This window comes from Zeus faber, assembly GCF_960531495.2.
Source record: "Zeus faber genome assembly, chromosome: 1".
NCBI lineage: Eukaryota > Metazoa > Chordata > Actinopteri > Zeiformes > Zeidae > Zeus > Zeus faber.
The window spans coordinates 18,790,874-18,808,654 of NC_137193.1; the positions used below are offsets into that span (position 1 = coordinate 18,790,874).

The following is a 17,781-nucleotide window of genomic DNA, read 5'->3' on the forward strand; positions in this document are numbered from 1 at the left end:
GTGGCGACCAAACGGCGTGGTCAAGCACTGGTTGCAGACGAAACCACGATCCCCCTTCCCGCGGCCGCAAGGCTGCCTTGAATCAGACCAATCAGCGCCGGGAGATTTCTTAATGTTTGTTTGTCTTGTGGGGGGGATTGGCATACGGGCTCATCGGCCAACCATGAGCCAGAGCTGAACGCCATTCCTCCAGCGCTCGATACCACCACCACCACTACCATCATTATTATTATTATTATTATTATTATTATTATAAAGAGTATTATTATTTATACTTCTGGCCTGCAAGCTTCTTGTTCCTCTGCATTATAAAACTTATGTTGGCACACCAAGGCAAGAAAGACTCTTCTCCCTCCTTAAACTCCCAGGGGTTTAGGGAGCCCCAAATAGAGGTAGCTTGGGGGAACCGTGCTGTCGTCTGCAGCCTGTGCTTGACCACGCCCCTTGGTCCACCACAAGGGTCATGGGCGCCCAGGGGCTCACTGATGCGGGTGGGGAGGGAAGGCTAGGCCGTTTGGTCTGATCCCACAGAAGAGCAACTGTAGCACAAATTGCTACAAGAAAGTTAATGCTGCTGTGATAGAAAGGTGTCAGAACACACAGTGCATCACAGCCTTCTGCATATGCACTATGAGGCCGATGGAGGGAGTGTGATGCTCTGGACAATGTTCTGCTGGGAAACCTTGGGCATTCATGTGGATGTTACTTTGACACGTACCACCTACCTAAACGTTGTTGCAGACCAATTACACCCCTCCATGGCAACGTTATTCCCTGATTGTCGTGGCCTCTTTCAGCAGGATAATGCACCCTGGCACGCTGCAAAAAATATTCAGGAATGGTTTAAAGAACATGACAGAGTTCAAGGTGTTGACTTGGCCTCCAAATTCCCCAAATCTCAATCCGGTCAAGCATCTGTGGGATGTGCTGGAACAACAAGTCTGATCCATGGGGGCCCAAATTCGCAACTTACAGGACTTAAAGTATCTACTGCTTACGTCTTGGCGCCGGGTACCACAGGACACCTTCGGAGGTCTTGTGGGGTTCATGCCTCGACGGGTCAGAGCTTTTTTTGCAGCGTTAGGGGGGGCTACACAATATTAGCGGTGGTTTTAATGTTGTGGCTGATCGGTTTGTGTAAAAATGCTTTAGATGGTGTTTTCCTCACTGTAGATGAAAGCCATGTTTAATCGATATTTGTGCAAAATATGCTTTTTAATTTATTCAATAAGTACATTCACGTCACTGCTCCATAGATTGTACATGTAAATACAAATGTCATTATAACCCCAACAAAACCTAGGATAGATTCCCAATCCTGTTCAAAATACCAATCGTACTCAAGACGGTCAAACACAACTGTTAAAAGGGAATGAAAATAATAAAAGCTTCCCGAAATTACAACTGTTCCCACAGAAGTAAATGCAATGTGTCTGTTATCAATATAAATCACTGATTTAAATGTAATTAATCTTTACTTAAAGGCACACTGTGCAGCAATCCTGCTGCTGTTCGGGTATGCGTCAAATTAATTCCTGCCGCCTGAAGTATACACCAAGCAATCATTACTTTGAATCACCACTTTGAATTGTTGCTAGAGATTGAGAACCAGGTTTTTTATGTTTTAGGTCGACTTTTTTTTTTTGGGCTTTATTGTACTTGTGTTTACCTACATCTGACAGTAAAACCTGCTTTGAATGCTTTGGTTTCACTGAGTGTTTCAAGTGAAGCCAGTCACGCCGGCTTTGGTTTTGTCTTCAGTACAACAAAGACATCACAGAACAGCCGTTAAAAGCGCCCAGAATGCTTGTGTTCTGGTCTCGAAATGTGTTGCGGAGGCCGAGGAGCTGGAGGGGGAGATATTTATTTTTATATCAACAGTGCCAATGCCAGTTTTCACATAGGACACGGTGTGCGCTGCCCTCACTGCTGGATGTAGTGCAGACGCAGAGCTCCGGCTTTCACATAGACCGTCCATGAAGGGGGGGATGAAAGAATAGTGTTTCAGGTATATTATTATTATTATAATTTTGGATGGACTGTATATAATATATTTGTTTTATATTTGTTATAATATTGTTCGAGCAAAAACACAGTCACATGAAGTGTCTTCACACAACCAGATGTTAGTTTAATGACATCGGGACACAGGGAATAGTCATGATCATATCTTGTAGGTAATATTTATTGGCCATTGGTCATATTTCACTAAACTACACTGAATTTAAACACCCCTGGTCTGCCCACTTGGTAAGAATCCTGTTTCCATGAAAGGGTGGTTATAAAGCTTGGGGAATTTGGACACTGCTAAAATCAGTTTCTCCTCCAGATTGCACTTCCTGTCTGCTTCACTTGTTTCTATTTGACCAGCAGGGATTTTGCATGCACAGCGTCCTATGTGCAAGGGCCTTCAGGGTAAACATTAAAAATGGTGTTCTAATACATAAGTAAGGGATGGAATCCTGTATAGTTTACCTTAAGTAAAATCGAAGTGCTTTAAATGATGGGTTCGTTTCAAACCAGTACTTCTTAAAATGCTGGCTCCGATTACTTATCACTGTTCATAGCACAAAGTGGCCAAACAATTTACTATTGATACACTTACCACTCTGCTGCAGCTTCTCATTGTGATAGTGAAACTCCTCAAGTCTGTAGCATAACATAGAGGACAGCCTTTATATGCTATATAAAAAATGGTTGGCAACTATGCATTTTATCATGTTTGCCAATGCTGATATTGTGAGTTAACTGCTTTTGAAAAGGAGATTTAACTTTTCTTTTTTTTAAGGCAGTTGCACTATTGGACTGCCCTTAAGCAGAGTGAGAAACTGCAGCAGAGTGGTACGTTTCTCATAATTAGAAGTTCAGTGAGGTTCTGCTATGAACAGTTATAAATGAAACCAACAATTTATTAAGGCCTAGGCTAAAAAACAGCAAACACATCCTTTGAGTTCCGCATTGCAGCAGTGCTCATTTTCAGCTGAAACTCTCCGCCGCCTCCTCTTTCAAAACTTGATTCAGATTTCTTGAATGAGTTCTTAGTTCATCCACCATTCCAGAAACACTCCCCAACAGGCCTCCGATCCCACCTTCCATCTGCCCGTGAAAGTCCATTTCCTCCACCTTGACCTGCCCCACCGTGGCAAGAAAAGCCCCGCCCTCCTCGAATCCAAAGCCATAGCTGCTGTTTGTGTCCGTGCCTGTCGCCGGAATGCTAGCGCTGTTGCCGTTGGTAGCGAGCCGTTCGCATCGTGCCTGGTGCCTCAAGAAGCTCTCCCTCCAAATCACCTTCTTCCCACACAGGCCGCACTCGTAGGGCCGCAACCCGCCGTGCGTCTTCAGGTGCTTGGTCAGGTGGTGCTTCATCTTGAAGGACTTGGCACACACAGGGCAGCTGAACGGCCGCAGGTTGAGGTGCTGCATCTTGACATGGCGGTCCCGCATGCTCTTGAGGGTGTAGGCCTTGCCGCAGTGGCAGAAATGCACTTTGCCCGTGTAGGGGGTCCCGGCGAGTGACAGCGAGGATGAGGATGAAGGGGTCGGGGGTGAAGAGGAGGAAGTGGGAGGCGGGAATGAAGCAGAGGAAGGAGACAGGCGGCGGCTGGAGGTGGGTGTCACTGAATCGCCCTGTCCCACGTTGGTGGAGGGCCAGTTCGCCTCGGAGCCCGCCACCGCAAACTCGCTGCGGTCGGGAGAATTAGGGATGAGTGGCCGCTGGGAGACCTGCCCGGTGCCATCTTCGATCTCATCATACGTCTCTCTGCTGAAGGCTTCGCCCTCCTCCCCGAGACGCCCGAAGTCCACCACCCCCGCCGCCTGCTGCTCGTCCTTCCCCTCGTCTTTTAAGAAGCCGTCGCCCTCGTTCTGGGGCTTCGGCTCCGGCTGGGACCAGGGGCCAGGGTGCCATGGTGCCCGAGTGGATGGGACACAGAGTCCTGGGTCTGAGCCACAAGCGTGGACTGTGAGCAGGTCTGAGGCCGGAGTTCCTCCACCGGGTTCCGTCTGCTCCCGGTCCTTCACTTCCTGTGCACTTCCTTTGCCCTCGGACAGTTCAGCCCCTTCACCTCCATTTATACATGAGTGGAAGTTGCCTGGGGAGGAAGAAAGCAAATAACCGGTGAGTGAAACAACTTTTACGCAGATCTCTATTACTACTAAAAGCATGTATTGATCAGTGTTCCCACTCTTTTTAAGAAATTATTATCCAGGACTTTTCCAGGACCTGTATCAGAACTTGCCATAGGGTTCAATGCCATGGTATTGTATAAATATTAATTCTAAAATAATTATTGTTCCACAAAACAACTTTGAACATTGAATAAAAATTATCCGGGATATTGTGGCAATCTTATCATATACCATGACTTTTCTGTGACTAAATAAACTACCTTGCAAAATCCCAGGTTTTCAAGGACACGTTTGAACTCTGATAGATATAATGCAGCAGAGAGAGAAGACAGACATACGGTATAGACAGGACATTTCCTTACCAGCATGTAACGTTGCGTATTCTCCCCGTTTTTCCGCCACTTCTTCTCCTACTCCTATCCCTTCATCAACCTCTATCCCTCCTTTCTCACTCCTTCTTTTCTCAAGAGTGTTACTTTCCACACATTCCCTATTCCTGTCAACTCTTTCTAGATTTGGAGCTGTACCCCTCTGGTGAGCTCTGGCTCTCTGTCTTAAGGCCTCGCCACTGGGAAACCCCCCGTGGTGTCGGCCGTAGTGGACTTGTCCGTCGTGGACTAAAGGGTTCGTCTTGGTGTTGCCGGACACCCACACCTCCTCGCAGGAGGAGTAGTCGCTCTCCCCGCAGCCGGGGAACGAGTCCAGTTGAGAGTCCGCTAGGTGGGGGACGGGCGAGGGCTTTGCTCGGCCCCATCTGGAAAACTGCTGCGGCCTCCTCCAGGTGGCCAGCGGAGGCAGCGCGTCGTGCTTGTTCTCCTTTCTCCTTCCCTCCCTCTCCATGTACAAGCACTCGGTGCTGCTGGGGGACTGCTGCCGGGAGGAGGAGCCGGGGTGGGGCACGGGGGCCTCCCCGGGGCCGCCCTCCGCCGGCGGCCGGTGCCTCTTCAGGATCTCTGTGCACTTGTCCACAATGTGCCACATCTGCAGAAAGCTGGCCACGGTGACGTAGTTGACGATGTCGTCGTGCACGATGCTCAGCTGGCCCGTGTAGGCCGAACTCAAGACGCTCTCAAAGGCCAGAGGGTCCATGACGGAGGGCAAGGACACGGTTGTGACGTTCTTGAGCAACACCTGTTGAGGTGGAGCACAGAGCTTAAAACAACTGTGCACAATGGGAAAGAATAGGACATTGGCGCAGTATAAACATTTGAACGAGATACACCGTTATGTTATGTTATATAATGTTTTGAAGGACTGAGTCTAATATTTAAGAGTGGATCATGCATCAGCTTTTGGTTGCCAAGGCTGCGAAAACAGTTGCCAAAATTTGATCATTTTAAAATTGGCTGCGCTCAATTGGATAAGATTTGTGAACAGACAATAAGTTAAACGGTGCTGGTTGATAACAAGACAAGCAGACTGTGAGATGGTTGACAATGTGCCGCATCCTGAGGGAACAATGTGTATCTTGCACACACCTGGTCATGGAAGTATGGCGAGCAGGCGGCCAGCACGCAGCGGTGCGCCCTGAACACCTGACCCTGGACCTGGATGGAGAGGTCGCACAGCCTGCCCTCCTCCCGCTGCCGGTTCAGGTTGTCCAACACGGCTGCCCGGGCCCCGGGGAAGCACACCTGGACGATGAGGCCGGCCGGGGCGCTGGAGCTCTGCTCCATGATGCCCTAGCTGTACTGTGGAGATAAAGCAAAGTCAAGTACAGCACGTTACTTTCATCTGTTAACATGCTATTCAATTCTTGTACAAAAAAAAGGTGATCAGTCTGCATGGCTGTGCTACAGTTGGTATACAGACATGGTCCAGGTACACCTGCTAGTTATTTCAGTATACTATAGAGTTTACATGGTACTATAACCTTGCATACCAGCAGAAACATATTTATCATAAAACAGAGGCAGGCATTTCCTAAATTCAACCGCTGAAGCAGAGTACAAACTGCGTAGTAAACAAGGCATATCTAGGTCCAGGTTTGGCCTAAAGCAATTACATTAGATTGGCTAAGATAGCTTTAGCTTAGTTAGCTTTCCAGCTGAAACGTCGTACTAGCAGTGCAGTAGTTTGAAATATAACTGCCAATTTGCGAAATTTTTTAAACGTGGCCGTGTTTAAATATCGTGCACTAAATGCCGCCCTTCGTTTAGTGTAAAGATAGGCGTCAGAGAGCCAAAGGAAGAGCTTACCTGCGGTGCTAATGCTAGCTGACGATGGACGCTGTCTCACACACGCATACTGGGTGTAAACACAACCGAGACCAAACTGGACGTACGCGTTGAATGAACCGGGGCCACTATGGAACCATGGCGGCATTGGAAATTCCTCACAATTGCAATTCCTCGCCCACTGGTGTCATTGTGGCGGTGTGGCGTGTTTTATCTGGATTCTGAACGACATTTGTTGTTAGCGTGGAGGCGCAGTCACCCCGCCCCCTCCTCCTCCTCCTCCTCCTCCTCACCAGCTTCGCGACGCTCCGTTAAAGGGGGAGGACGGACGGAGGAGAGCGGCTTCAACATTCAAAACACCGACCTCAGGCCGGCCGATCGTGCACGACGCCTCTCGGGTTTTTAAGCCCCAGCCCCCCCCCCCCCCCCCCAAAAAAAAAAAAACAAAAAACAAAAACAAAACAAAACAAAAACCCCGCAGATCATCCCTAACCCCACGCAGCGGGGGCTCCGCGGGTGTACCCACCTCCGTCACGGGCGACGCGCGCGTTTTACCGCAGTGGGTCCGCAGCATCCCGATGGGTCCACGGCGCCGCCAGGAGGATTTTTCCCTGACGGGTTGAGATCGGGAGGGGGACGTCGACGGTCGCATGGCCTCGTTCTGACAGAGGGGGGGGGGGGGGTGGGTGGTGTTCTCTCTTTTTTGGGGGGGAGGGAGGGTGTGTGTGTGTGTGTGTGGTGTAGGGGGGGGGGAGGCGGGGGCGGAGGTTGGATCGCGCTCTTTGATCTTGGACGCGCGCACGAGCCGAGCGAGATAAGAGATCCACGCTCCTGCATCCACCCGCAGCTGCGGACAAGGTGGTGCTTTTATTCCAGGAGAGACGAGGCCTTTTATCTGTGGATGGGGCAGCACCGGGACAGTAGGCTTTGATATCAGCTGATCTGCTATTATTATTATTATTATTATTATTATTATTATTATTATTATTATCATCATCATCATCATCAGCATCATCATATTTTCCTGCGATATTGTCCTATTGTCCATATCGATGGAAAGGCGTGCTTTAACCAAAACATGCATCTGCTTATTAGGCCCGCCATGTGAAACTTCAGCGCTGACAGGGTTGATTTACATGCTACACACGGTGATTTCCTGCAGATTCCGGTCATTTCACCAAGCTTAAAAAAAAAAAAAAAACCCAAAAAACCGAACAGGTGACGTCGGGTGATTTCGTTGAATTCTCCATTTCTCTGCAGAGCGGGCGTCCGTGCGTCTTATATCGCCGCCTCGGGGAGCAGATCGTCCGGGGCGTCGAGCTCGTAGACTCGGGATCACTGTGATGTTTCGATGAATAAAGCGGCGATACGAAACGACGCGATCATTGTTGGATCTCATCCGCCTCGTACGTTTTAAAAACAGCAATAAGCGCGGAGCCACAATAAACGTTGTAAACGCTGATCTGAGCCACACACAGCACACGCAGAGCAGTTAGCACCTACAGTATAGATTCAGGCCTGTATATGCATATAGCACTTTAAAACGCATGCTCTCTGTGACTGCATATAAGCTGCTGGTCGTATGAGATTGCACTTTAATAGTCCAGGGTGACTTACATTTTTTTGAATAGGCGCACATAATACTAGAGATTAAAACCAATTCGATTAATCAGTTTAATATACATTTTAAAATAATAATTACAACAAAAAAAAACCAAACGGTCATAGACCAAAGGCCACCTACAGACCCTAGAGTCCCCATAAACGCCAGAGATCGTGTTAAAATCTGATCTATTTTTGAGACTCTGCATCTCATACATCAGTGACATTTTTACATCTGGAGACATGGGAGCTGCTCTACTACTTCTCCTGTCCCTGCTGTGCAGCATTTTTGGTGAGTTGACTCCTTGGGGGTTCAAACTGGTGGGGATGTTTGAAATATATAGCACATACTGTATATAGGCCTATTTATTATATTACTGCAGAACATATAAAGTACCTTATATTTGTCCGTAGTAGTGCTATATATATCATAATAACCCTTCAGTAAGAGCAAGTAGAGCATCAGAGTCAGACATTCAGGAACAGAGTATAAGTACTTTAATACTGTACTTAAGTTCATTTTTCGGGTATCTTTATTTACCCTTTATCTTTATTTAAGTATATTGAGTTTTGGAGATTGCGAGCTCATTTTGTGTTCAGGGCTATTTGTACTTTAACTCCAAAGTAAAAGGTCTGAATCTTGAATCTTGAATCTTGAATCTTGAGTACTTCTTCCACAGCTGCTAAATCTAATCGGTGCTCTACTGAACTGATAAAGCATGGACGAACATTGTTATTATTCTCTATCCCTCTTTCTCCTGCGCACAGTGTACCAGTGCCATGGGGCGTGTGCAGAGGTGGACTCGGACACCGAGGCGGTGGCCGGCAGGGGCTTCAAACTGGGCTGCATCTCCTGCAAGAAGCGCAGTGAAGTGGAAGGATCCGCCAAGATCAACTGGTACTTCAGGGCCAAAGGAGACACTGACTTTGTACATGTGAGTACGAATCCACTGCAGGCAACGGAATAGTTTTGATTTTTTTTTGTTTATCCCTGTTTTATACTCACCCCTCATGTAATTGCTAGGTTGAGGGTCCAGCCTTATCTCCAAACTGGAAGTGCGGTTTGTGACCTCATCAATGTTTGTATTGCGAACTACTGTCTTCTCATCTTGGTGTACACAAATCTTTTAGATGTACGGGGAAAATAGAATCATACAATTTGGCAGGTCACCCATTTGAGTGTAACACCAGTAAAAACACTTTGGCACAAAAATGAAAATAGTGCCAGCAAACAGTGAATTTAGCAATGAAAGCCAAGTCAAAATAATAATAATAACCACTCAAATTTGCAAAATCGCTGATCTCATCATGTTATCTTGTGGCATCGTGTCAGCTTTGCCTGTAAAGTGGGGTGAGTTTTTGCGCTGAATGCAGATTGCAGATTTGTCCCCCGTGAACTTGCATTGAGCTCATGATGGAGCGATGGAGCACCCAGTTTGGAGAAAAGACTGGAACCTTCCTATGTGCTAAAAATAAAACATGGATAAACTTCACAAAAGCCTAACCCGCTCCTTTAAAGGCAAAGCGTTAAACCCATATCACAGGCAAGCAGGTCCCAGTGCGAGACAGTCTCTCCTGTACATCGTGGACCTCGGAACATCCTCCGTCACGTGGCATCACACAGTGCCGAGGTCAGCACACGGGTGGAACAGAATCAATAGCAGCGTTTTAGTTCTCAGACATCGGGACAGCGCGGCTTCATTGACCTTGAACACATCCGCTCTGGATGCCTGTGCGGCTGTATGGAGCATTGCGCAACACAAATATGTAAAAATAAAAAATAAAATATATATATAACGGAGGGATTTAAAGGCTTTAGTCCCAAACAAGATATCCACCCATTTCAGAAGAAGATAATCCCAGTTCAGGAAACCCCTACATAGTTTTCTCTGCTAAAAACACTCATAGTACCTTGTGGTGTATATGTGTGTTGTTGCCTTTATCTATCCACCTGCGTACTCTGTGAATAACGTCAGTGTCACCGCGCCGTCAGATATACAACTACGATGAGGATGGACCCAGCGTTAAGGACGATCGCTTCGAGGAACGCCTGGAATGGAGCGGCAGCAAGCGGAGCAAGGACATCCAGGACGCCTCCATCTCCATTTTTAACGTCACCTTCAACGACTCTGGGACGTACCGCTGCTTCTTCCACCGCACCCTCATCTACGACTACCACGAGTACGAGACCATCGTCAGCAAGGTGGTGCACCTCACCGTGGTGGCTAAAGGTAATATCGGAACTGGCCGGGACGCCGCTTTTTTTTTGTGTGATGCAGAGATCGTTTGCTCACATTGGAGGCCATGATTTCCTTCCTTTCCTCTGAAATTATATCTAGAGCAAACACGGAACCAATTTCATGCTAAATATATTCCATTTTTCTCACTCTCCTCTTCCGCCTCCTCCCCCTCTCCTCTGGCCGTCCCCGGCGCAGCGACCAGAGGGACGGCCTCCATCGTGTCCGAGGTGATGATGTACGTGACCATCATCGGCCTGCAGCTCTGGCTCCTCATCGAGATGATTTACTGCTACAGAAAGATCGCAGCCGCAGGGGAGGAAGCGTTACGAGAAGCCGCGTAAATATTTATGACACACACGCACACGAGCACGCGCGCGCACACACACACACACACACACGCACGCAGCTGCTTATACAACTCATCTGTGGGTCTGGTTTGGGACAAAGCATATTGTTGATTCTAACTGACAGTATTATAATAATATGCGTTGAGCTGCCTGGATGTTCACCGTCAGTCAACGTGTCAACGCATGTGTCTGAATCGCTCACATATTCATTTCATTGTGTGTTGAGGTTGATTTAATTAGAATTAAAATGATTGTAGGAGCAGTGGGATTCCTGTTTCTGTTTTCGATAGATGCGTTATCATATCCACCTGTAGAAATGGTATGTTTGTGCCAATTTAATTTCCACAAGAGATGTTCTTAAACATTAGACTTAATAGGCAATGACAATTGAGTAATAAAATAGTCAAATTGATCCAGAAAAAATATGGCTCTATACAACAGGCAATAAATCTAAAAATAAACCAATAAACCTCTGTATCAACAGTCAAAGTGTGAAAGCAGGAAATTGTGTATGTAGTATATGATTACGTAATATATCATATCTAGTAATTCTACATTTTCTTCGGTTGTGAAGGACATACTGTATATTGTGTTTAAAATGATTTCGACCACATATTGTCCCAAATCGTACACACACAGATGTGTTTTACAGAGTGTGGACATTTTGAATGCTGCCCGTGTGTGTTTGTGTCCTGGTGTTAAATCGCTTGCTCAGTTTCATCTCCTCTGTCGACTCGTCTCCTCATTTTCGGTCCATCGTCTGCCCCCCCCCCCCCCTTCCTCCCTGTGAGCCTTTCTCTCTGTTTCCACTCTGTCCATGTGATCTCACTGCTGTCCCGTTGTCTTGACATCTCACGCGTCCTCCTTCTGTCATGTCGTGTTTTCGTCTCCCGTCCATCACCTGCTTAGTCAAAACCAAAACCTCCCTCCCGTGAGTCCAAATCTGTCTGTTTGCCTGTCCTTCCTTTATCTCTCCATTTATTGGATTCAAAAACATTTTTTTTCCTCACATATTTTTCCACTATTATGTCTTTCTGGTTTTGCCAAAATCTCAGATGGTGCTGAATCTGATCGTTTTCACGTTCCCGTTTCAGAAACGCTGAGTATTTAGCGATAGCGTCAGAGAGTAAAGACAACTGTGCGGGCGTGCAGGTTGGAGAATAACACAGGTAGGACTGCTGCAATGTTGTTTAATGGTGGAAATGTCTTTTCTTAAATGAAGCCTTTATTTCTGATTTTCTTTTATCACATTACTTACACATTACTTAATTGGCTAATTATTGGCTTTTGTTCCATTTTGGGATATTTTGCTCAAGTAGTTACTCTGCAGTATAAAATCGTTCCATCGCACCAGCACAGTACAAAATGATATCTCCACCTCTTCATTTACACATTCTTAAAACAAATTTTAGAGATTTTTTTTTCAAGAGATAGGTTACCTAAATCCTTAAAATAAAAAGAATCTTCTTTACAGAGCATCTAGTAATTACTGGATACAAAACATGCAATGGTTTTTAATTCAAAAGGGACATGACATTTTGTACTGTACACATAATTGTTTCTATTTTCATATTTATGACTATTGACTGTTATATATTGAGGTTTGAAAGATAATTATTTTGTATTCTTTTATTCTTTCCCAGGTTGCATCCCTTGACGAGCCACACCATTTTTCACCTCTTGGAACTGCATGGAGAAATCCCAAATTATGCTTTCCTCTGAGCCCCTACTAACTTTACCTGTGACTCGGGTCACACATGGATATGAACTGCAGAGCACGCATGGTACCAGCACTGTATATAACCACGATACACATGAGAGCATGTACTGCACTTTTATTCTAAATCATTATGCATCAACAAGCATCAGTGTCCAAAGTATATACGTACAGTATTTCTTTGTGTATGGGTACGTACATAGTACTACATGTAATTAGGACTATACATAGTGCTACAAGAGAGGCTGGAATTGATTGTAAAACAACGTTTTTTTTACTAATCTATCATCACTTTGCAATGTGTGAATCATATGATGCACAAATACCCTGTACTGAAGGTTATTACTGACATATGTGATAGATGACAATAGACTCTTTCCAGTTTAAAAGTCTTGCTAGCTGTACACTCAATTAAATCTGAAGATGTAACAATAAAAAAATAAGATAATAGGATGGAGGAGTCATTTTACTACCGCATTAACAACCATCTGTATAGCTGCTTATTTTTTGGAACAGATGGTAGTTTTATGGTTATTTAGGAGTGTTGTACAGCAGCTGTGCAAAAGGTGGAATAAATAACATCCCTACGCCATCGTTTTTTCTTTTTTTTTTTTAATGGCAATATGAACTCAGTGAGAGGCAGCTAGAGCTGGAGTCGGCTTAGTGGTGATAATCGCCCCCGTGTAGCAAAACGCTCCCCGTTGAAAAGCCAGAGCATCCCTGATGAAAAGCATTTAATACAGATTTACAAACCGGCTTTATGGGCAAGCTCACTGACATAACAGTCAACACACCACAACCCAGATTTTGAGGTAAAACCTCTCTCTAAATCCCCAAAGAAATCTTAATCTCATCAGAAATCCAGTCTATTTGACCATATCCATGATGAAATCATACTCAAAAACTCCAAATATCTAATTGCTATCTATTTGACTCAGTTACAGCTTTAGCACGCAGTCTGTGCCGGGGTATTCCGGCAAATTAAGTTGGTATTTTTTCTCCAGGGCTGGGGGCACAAAGCGGCCCCCCAGGTAGTGGTAGCGCCCCCTGAAAAGCGCGGCTGACTTCTTGGGTGCGGTGAGAGAGATGAGCATGTCAGGCTGGAGGCCATCCAGACTTCCCTGCTCCACGTCCCAACCTGCAGAACGGTTCATATATCATTTCAGTCCATTTTAAATAATGTTTTACTACTAATAGGATATTTACATTTTGTATTTAAAGGATAGGCTCAGTATTCTGCAACCCAGGCCTTGTTAAATTATTGGTCAAATAAATTACATCTCCTTTTTGAGAACTGGAATATTGCAATTTTGGAATTGGAATATTGATCATGTTTTTGAATAACAGTAATATGACATTTTATTTAAAAATTTCAATTCACAATTGCCACAGTACATCCAAAGCGTAGTGTTGCCTACAGTAGGTTGCCAGTAGGAAGCAATGCAGCTTCCTGTTTCCATCCTCTCGTCTGCGGATGTAGCCAAAAGAGTTGATTTTCGGAATTGCAGGGGAGTTAATAAAGTGAGATTCCAATTTTCGAAAAAGGGACATTCAAGGTTTTTATAAACTCTTTAACGTTTTCCCAGTTGAACTGCATTTAAGCACAGTGAGGAGGTGAAGCAGAGTGTTAAGTTTCTCAACAGTAAAGCGTTTCTTAAAAGTCTAAAATGAGTTGAATGACCAATCTGCCAAAAAAAAAAATGTTTGAAATGTAAGTGTAAACCCACCGGAGGGGATGTCGATGCTCGCTATGGGCACGGTGGAGTTCTTCAGTGCGTCCAGGATGGAACCGAAGGGCTCCCTCACAGCGCCCTTGAAGCTGAAGCCAAATACGGCGTCGATCACAAGGTTGTATGCCTCATCGATCACCTTAGACTGCACAGACATTTCGATCAAAGCATTTGCTTAACAACATGGGCTCATACCCACCATCCATATGGAAGAACTTAATTTCGCCCAAGAAAACAAATAACTGATTAAGCACCAGACCTCAGGCATCTCGGTCAGAAATGGAATCTCCATTTTCTCGCACTGCTTGGTCAGGCCCTGGAACAATGGTTTGTTGGGCCTTTTTGGGTAAAGTAAGCTTGGCTCATATCCCTGTTAGAGACAGAAGACAGACCCGGGTCTATAGGGTAAAAAAACGGCGATCTACATTTTTTGTGTCTCTTCATCAGATAATCAAAGGATGCAACCAAATCCAATATCAAAGTGCAAATATAAATCAAAATGTGAATCAAGTGGGTAAAAACCTTATGTCAAACTATTTTCCTGTAGGAAGCAGAATAAAGATTGTGGGTTAGGCTCTGTCTAAATAATAAATGAATCCATAGTCCATTGAATCCATAGTCCAGGCTCAATATATAGAAGAAAATGCAATAATATACAGTAGAAACAGATTCATACCAGTCACTGGATTAATGCTGCGTCACTAGTAGGGTTTGGGATTAATCAATTGACAGAAAACTGGTCAAATAAAATGTCAGTTATTCATTATATAGAGCAATTTCGATGTTTGAGTTCAGATAACTTGTGGTGAGCATTGGCCATCATCTTGTACTTTATTACCTTATCTCACCAGGTAATTTAGTTCTATATATAGAATAATCAAATCTGCAAAAGATCAAGTAGATTAATGATTGACGAAAATAATAATTTAAAAAGTTACAGTTGTCTCATAGCATTCCGAGTTAATACAAGCACCATATCAGGTCAAAAAAATCAATGTTTTGAAAATAAAAAAGAACAATGATAATTAACTGCAGGCAATACTCACAAAGAGTTTAAGATGTCTGGCACAAACCAAACCGTCGCCTCCGTTGTTTCCTGGTCCACAAATGACGAGCACCGATGGAGTGGCCTTGATCAGAGAGCTGACTGGATAAGCCTGGAGCACATTTACATTAATTCACTATTGAAACTACGGCAATTGACAAGAATTAAGGAGAAACATTTTCTCTGTTTAGAACAACAGGCATGGAAAGCAGCTTGGAAGGACTGAAGCATTTTTCCAGTTGATTTCCACAAACTCACTTAATTGTTCATGTAATTTATTTTTTCCATTGTAATATTCTTTCTTGTTTCTATGACGGCTTCGTAATCACCCCTCAGCGATAACCGTTTTCCGACTGAACAATCTAACAACAATAGACCAAAAAAACAAAACAAAACAAAAAAAAAAACCTGAATATAAACTGCAGCTAGTTGGACCTGACAAAGAGCCAGCAGACTCCACGCATTGTCAGCAGAAGAATGAATGAATGAATGTATAGGTAAACAGGAGCGCACGCTCTCACCCTGGTGACGGCTGTGGCACAGCTGAGCCCCGCCAGCTCCATCAGCTGGTCCACGCTGAAGCCGTACTCGCTGAACAGCTCCTCGTCGATGTGCTGGGCCTCCTCCTGCCTGGTGGAGACGAGGAGAGGAGCGACCTCATGCCAGAGCTGTCACAATTCCTACTTAACCGTCAGGTCGCAATTCATCGACGTGATCGCATTCACTTTTGCGAGATCTTTAGATTCTCCAGTCGGATGTTTCCATCTTATTGTGTGGGAATTTTGAGTCAATGTTAGAAATGTCACGATCAATACAATGTTTTCATCAGTGCGGTTGAGGGAAATGAACTGCCTACCCAAATTTTTATGTTCCAATATTCATGGCTTTCCTTCTGAGGGTGGGTGTGTATTATTACACTATTATAGTGGTTAAAGACAATCCAAGTGCCAATCACAAGTATTTATAGGGGAATTAACAACAAAAATGTAATGACTGTGACAGCCTTCCTGGACACAATTCACACATGAGACTAGACATGCACGCAAATAAACACAAACAAACAAGTTGACCCCCCCCCCCCCGACGTAAAGAGCGCAGAGTTGTTGCTTTGTTACCCCAGGTATTTGATGGGTTGAGCCATCGTCGAAGAACGCCTGTTAATGACGCCCTCCCTGTGGCCTTTAGGGGCTGAGGTCAGAGGACACGCCCCCTGCTGGGCGAACACCGCGGTGGCCCGTGACGTCACCAGGAGCCCGATCCCCACCAGAGCGCGCGCACTCAGCATCCGGACGGGTGCAACACCTGGAAAAGAGAGATCACATTTGAAAAAAAAGGAAATGAATTTATGGTGCATCCACAGATATGATGGGGCAATGCAGGTAGGTGAGCAAACTGCTAAAAGCGTGGATCTGCACGTTAGCTGGCAAAACAAACACACAACCCAACTAAGGTCAATAGTCGTTGACATCATTGAACTACTGTAACGGCATCTAGTGGCGACGCTCACCGCACGTTAGCTTTCAGCGATAACGGCTGCAAAACTGCACATACTCTCCTATGAATTTGGCTCATTTCTTCACCCAGAAACATGCACAGTCAAGTAGCAGAACATTACTGTGTTTACCTTCGGTGTTGGAATCGTTAGTATTTCCCGGATTGACGTTGCTTCGCAGTAAAAGCCCCGCTTTCAGAGTAAAGGTTCTACATCCGGTTCACAGCCAACGGCATGAAAACCAATTTACATGACGTCATTGTGATGAGTGTAATATTTACTTTTTAAATTAAATTAATTGTGTTTGTTTTCTTTGTCTTTATTATCAGAATAATATGAATTATTATTATTATAATTTTACTGTTACTACTACTACTATTATTATTATTATTATTATTATTATTATTCTTTAGCAGATGGTTTTGTCCCAAACGCCCAAAGTGCCTTATCAGTACATTTGTCACTGGTCGGTGAACAAACTGCACACTGCAGTCAAAACAAAAACTATTTGTTATTTATTACTCAAAACTTTATTCATGGACTATATTCACTCAATTAACCCCTCAAACTCTAGGCCTTTTTTAATTACCTAAAATGACATACCCAATCATATCCACAATTAAATGGCCTAAAAGGCCCAAAATCTGCTACAGATTTAGCTATTGAACATCTTGAACATCTTGAACTTGAACTTGAACATCATTGGATGAAAGCCTTGGTATTCTATTCTAAGACCATGGACTACTACTACTACTACTACTACTACTACTACTGCTGCTACTACTACTTTACTCCACTTCGTTTCAAAGCAGATATCTATACAGGTTACTGTACTACATTTGTAACACATTTAAATGAGTTGTGCGCTAAAACAGGGAATATATAAATAAATAAATATATGCGTGTGTGTGTGTGTGTGTGTCTTGTGTGTCTTGTGTGTGTGTGTGTGTGTGTAAAAAAACAGGGACCAAATCTATCGAACTGCTCATCGATGCGTAGTCCCTGTTTAGATTCCACTGATGGATCCATGGATTCATCCCCGATAGCTTCTACGATATTATCGTTGTAAATAACTGCGACACGCCACCACCTACACGGTTTTTGTTCAACTGTGTCAGGATACGCGTTCACTCATGTTCAGAAAGACAACGACAGCGCCCCTCTGTGCTGTATGATGAAATAGACTTAGTTTTATCGGGGAACTGTATATGACGAGTACTTTTATTTCTAACACAGGGAACACGTACTTAATAATAAGCGTATATGGTCAATGTGGGAATATATATATTTTTGTACTCAAGTC

At 44.5% G+C, this 17,781-nt stretch overlaps 3 protein-coding genes across 4 annotated transcripts; 1 reads left to right on the plus strand and 2 right to left on the minus strand.

The window, feature by feature from the left end:
- Nucleotides 1-1,262: 1,262 nt before the first annotated feature.
- Nucleotides 1,263-5,804, minus strand: zbtb22a (zinc finger and BTB domain containing 22a; the record flags this gene model as incomplete). Its single annotated transcript, XM_080012344.1, has 3 exons — nt 1,263-4,091; nt 4,491-5,259; nt 5,607-5,804. The coding sequence occupies 3 exons, from the start codon at nt 5,802-5,804 to the stop codon at nt 2,977-2,979; spliced, it is 2,082 nt and encodes a 693-aa protein (XP_079868470.1). The 3' UTR covers nt 1,263-2,976.
- A 2,346-nt stretch (nt 5,805-8,150) lies between these two features.
- On the plus strand, nt 8,151-11,658 carry scn1bb (sodium channel, voltage-gated, type I, beta b; the record flags this gene model as incomplete). Its single annotated transcript, XM_080012465.1, has 5 exons — nt 8,151-8,199; nt 8,676-8,842; nt 9,901-10,138; nt 10,343-10,484; nt 11,589-11,658. 5 exons carry the CDS (start codon nt 8,151-8,153, stop codon nt 11,656-11,658), a joined length of 666 nt encoding a protein of 221 aa, XP_079868591.1.
- Nucleotides 11,659-12,340: 682 nt separating this feature from the next.
- Nucleotides 12,341-16,698, minus strand: naxe (NAD(P)HX epimerase). 2 transcript variants are annotated; one of them, XM_080009920.1, is made up of 7 exons: nt 16,611-16,698; nt 16,102-16,288; nt 15,508-15,616; nt 14,988-15,098; nt 14,201-14,311; nt 13,939-14,086; nt 12,341-13,349 (listed from the first exon to the last, which is right to left on the minus strand). In XM_080009920.1, the coding sequence occupies exons 2-7, from the start codon at nt 16,269-16,271 to the stop codon at nt 13,150-13,152; spliced, it is 849 nt and encodes a 282-aa protein (XP_079866046.1). In that variant the 5' UTR covers nt 16,272-16,288; nt 16,611-16,698; the 3' UTR covers nt 12,341-13,149. The 2 variants fall into 2 exon arrangements, with proteins under 2 accessions (XP_079866046.1, XP_079866047.1); XM_080009921.1 differs by having other exon boundaries at nt 13,156-13,349; nt 13,939-14,030; nt 14,141-14,311.
- Nucleotides 16,699-17,781: the final 1,083 nt, after the last annotated feature.

Coding starts and splice junctions, on each gene's coding strand:
- naxe (XM_080009920.1), bottom strand. CDS start 16,271: ATGCTGAGTGCGCGCGCTCTGGTGGGGATCGGGCTCCTGGTGACGTCA. Junction 15,099..15,507: donor GTGCCACAGCCGTCACCAGG/GTGAGAGCGTGC, acceptor AATGTGCTCCAG/GCTTATCCAGTCAGCTCTCT. Junction 13,350..13,938: donor GAGCATCGACATCCCCTCCG/GTGGGTTTACAC, acceptor ACCGTTCTGCAG/GTTGGGACGTGGAGCAGGGA.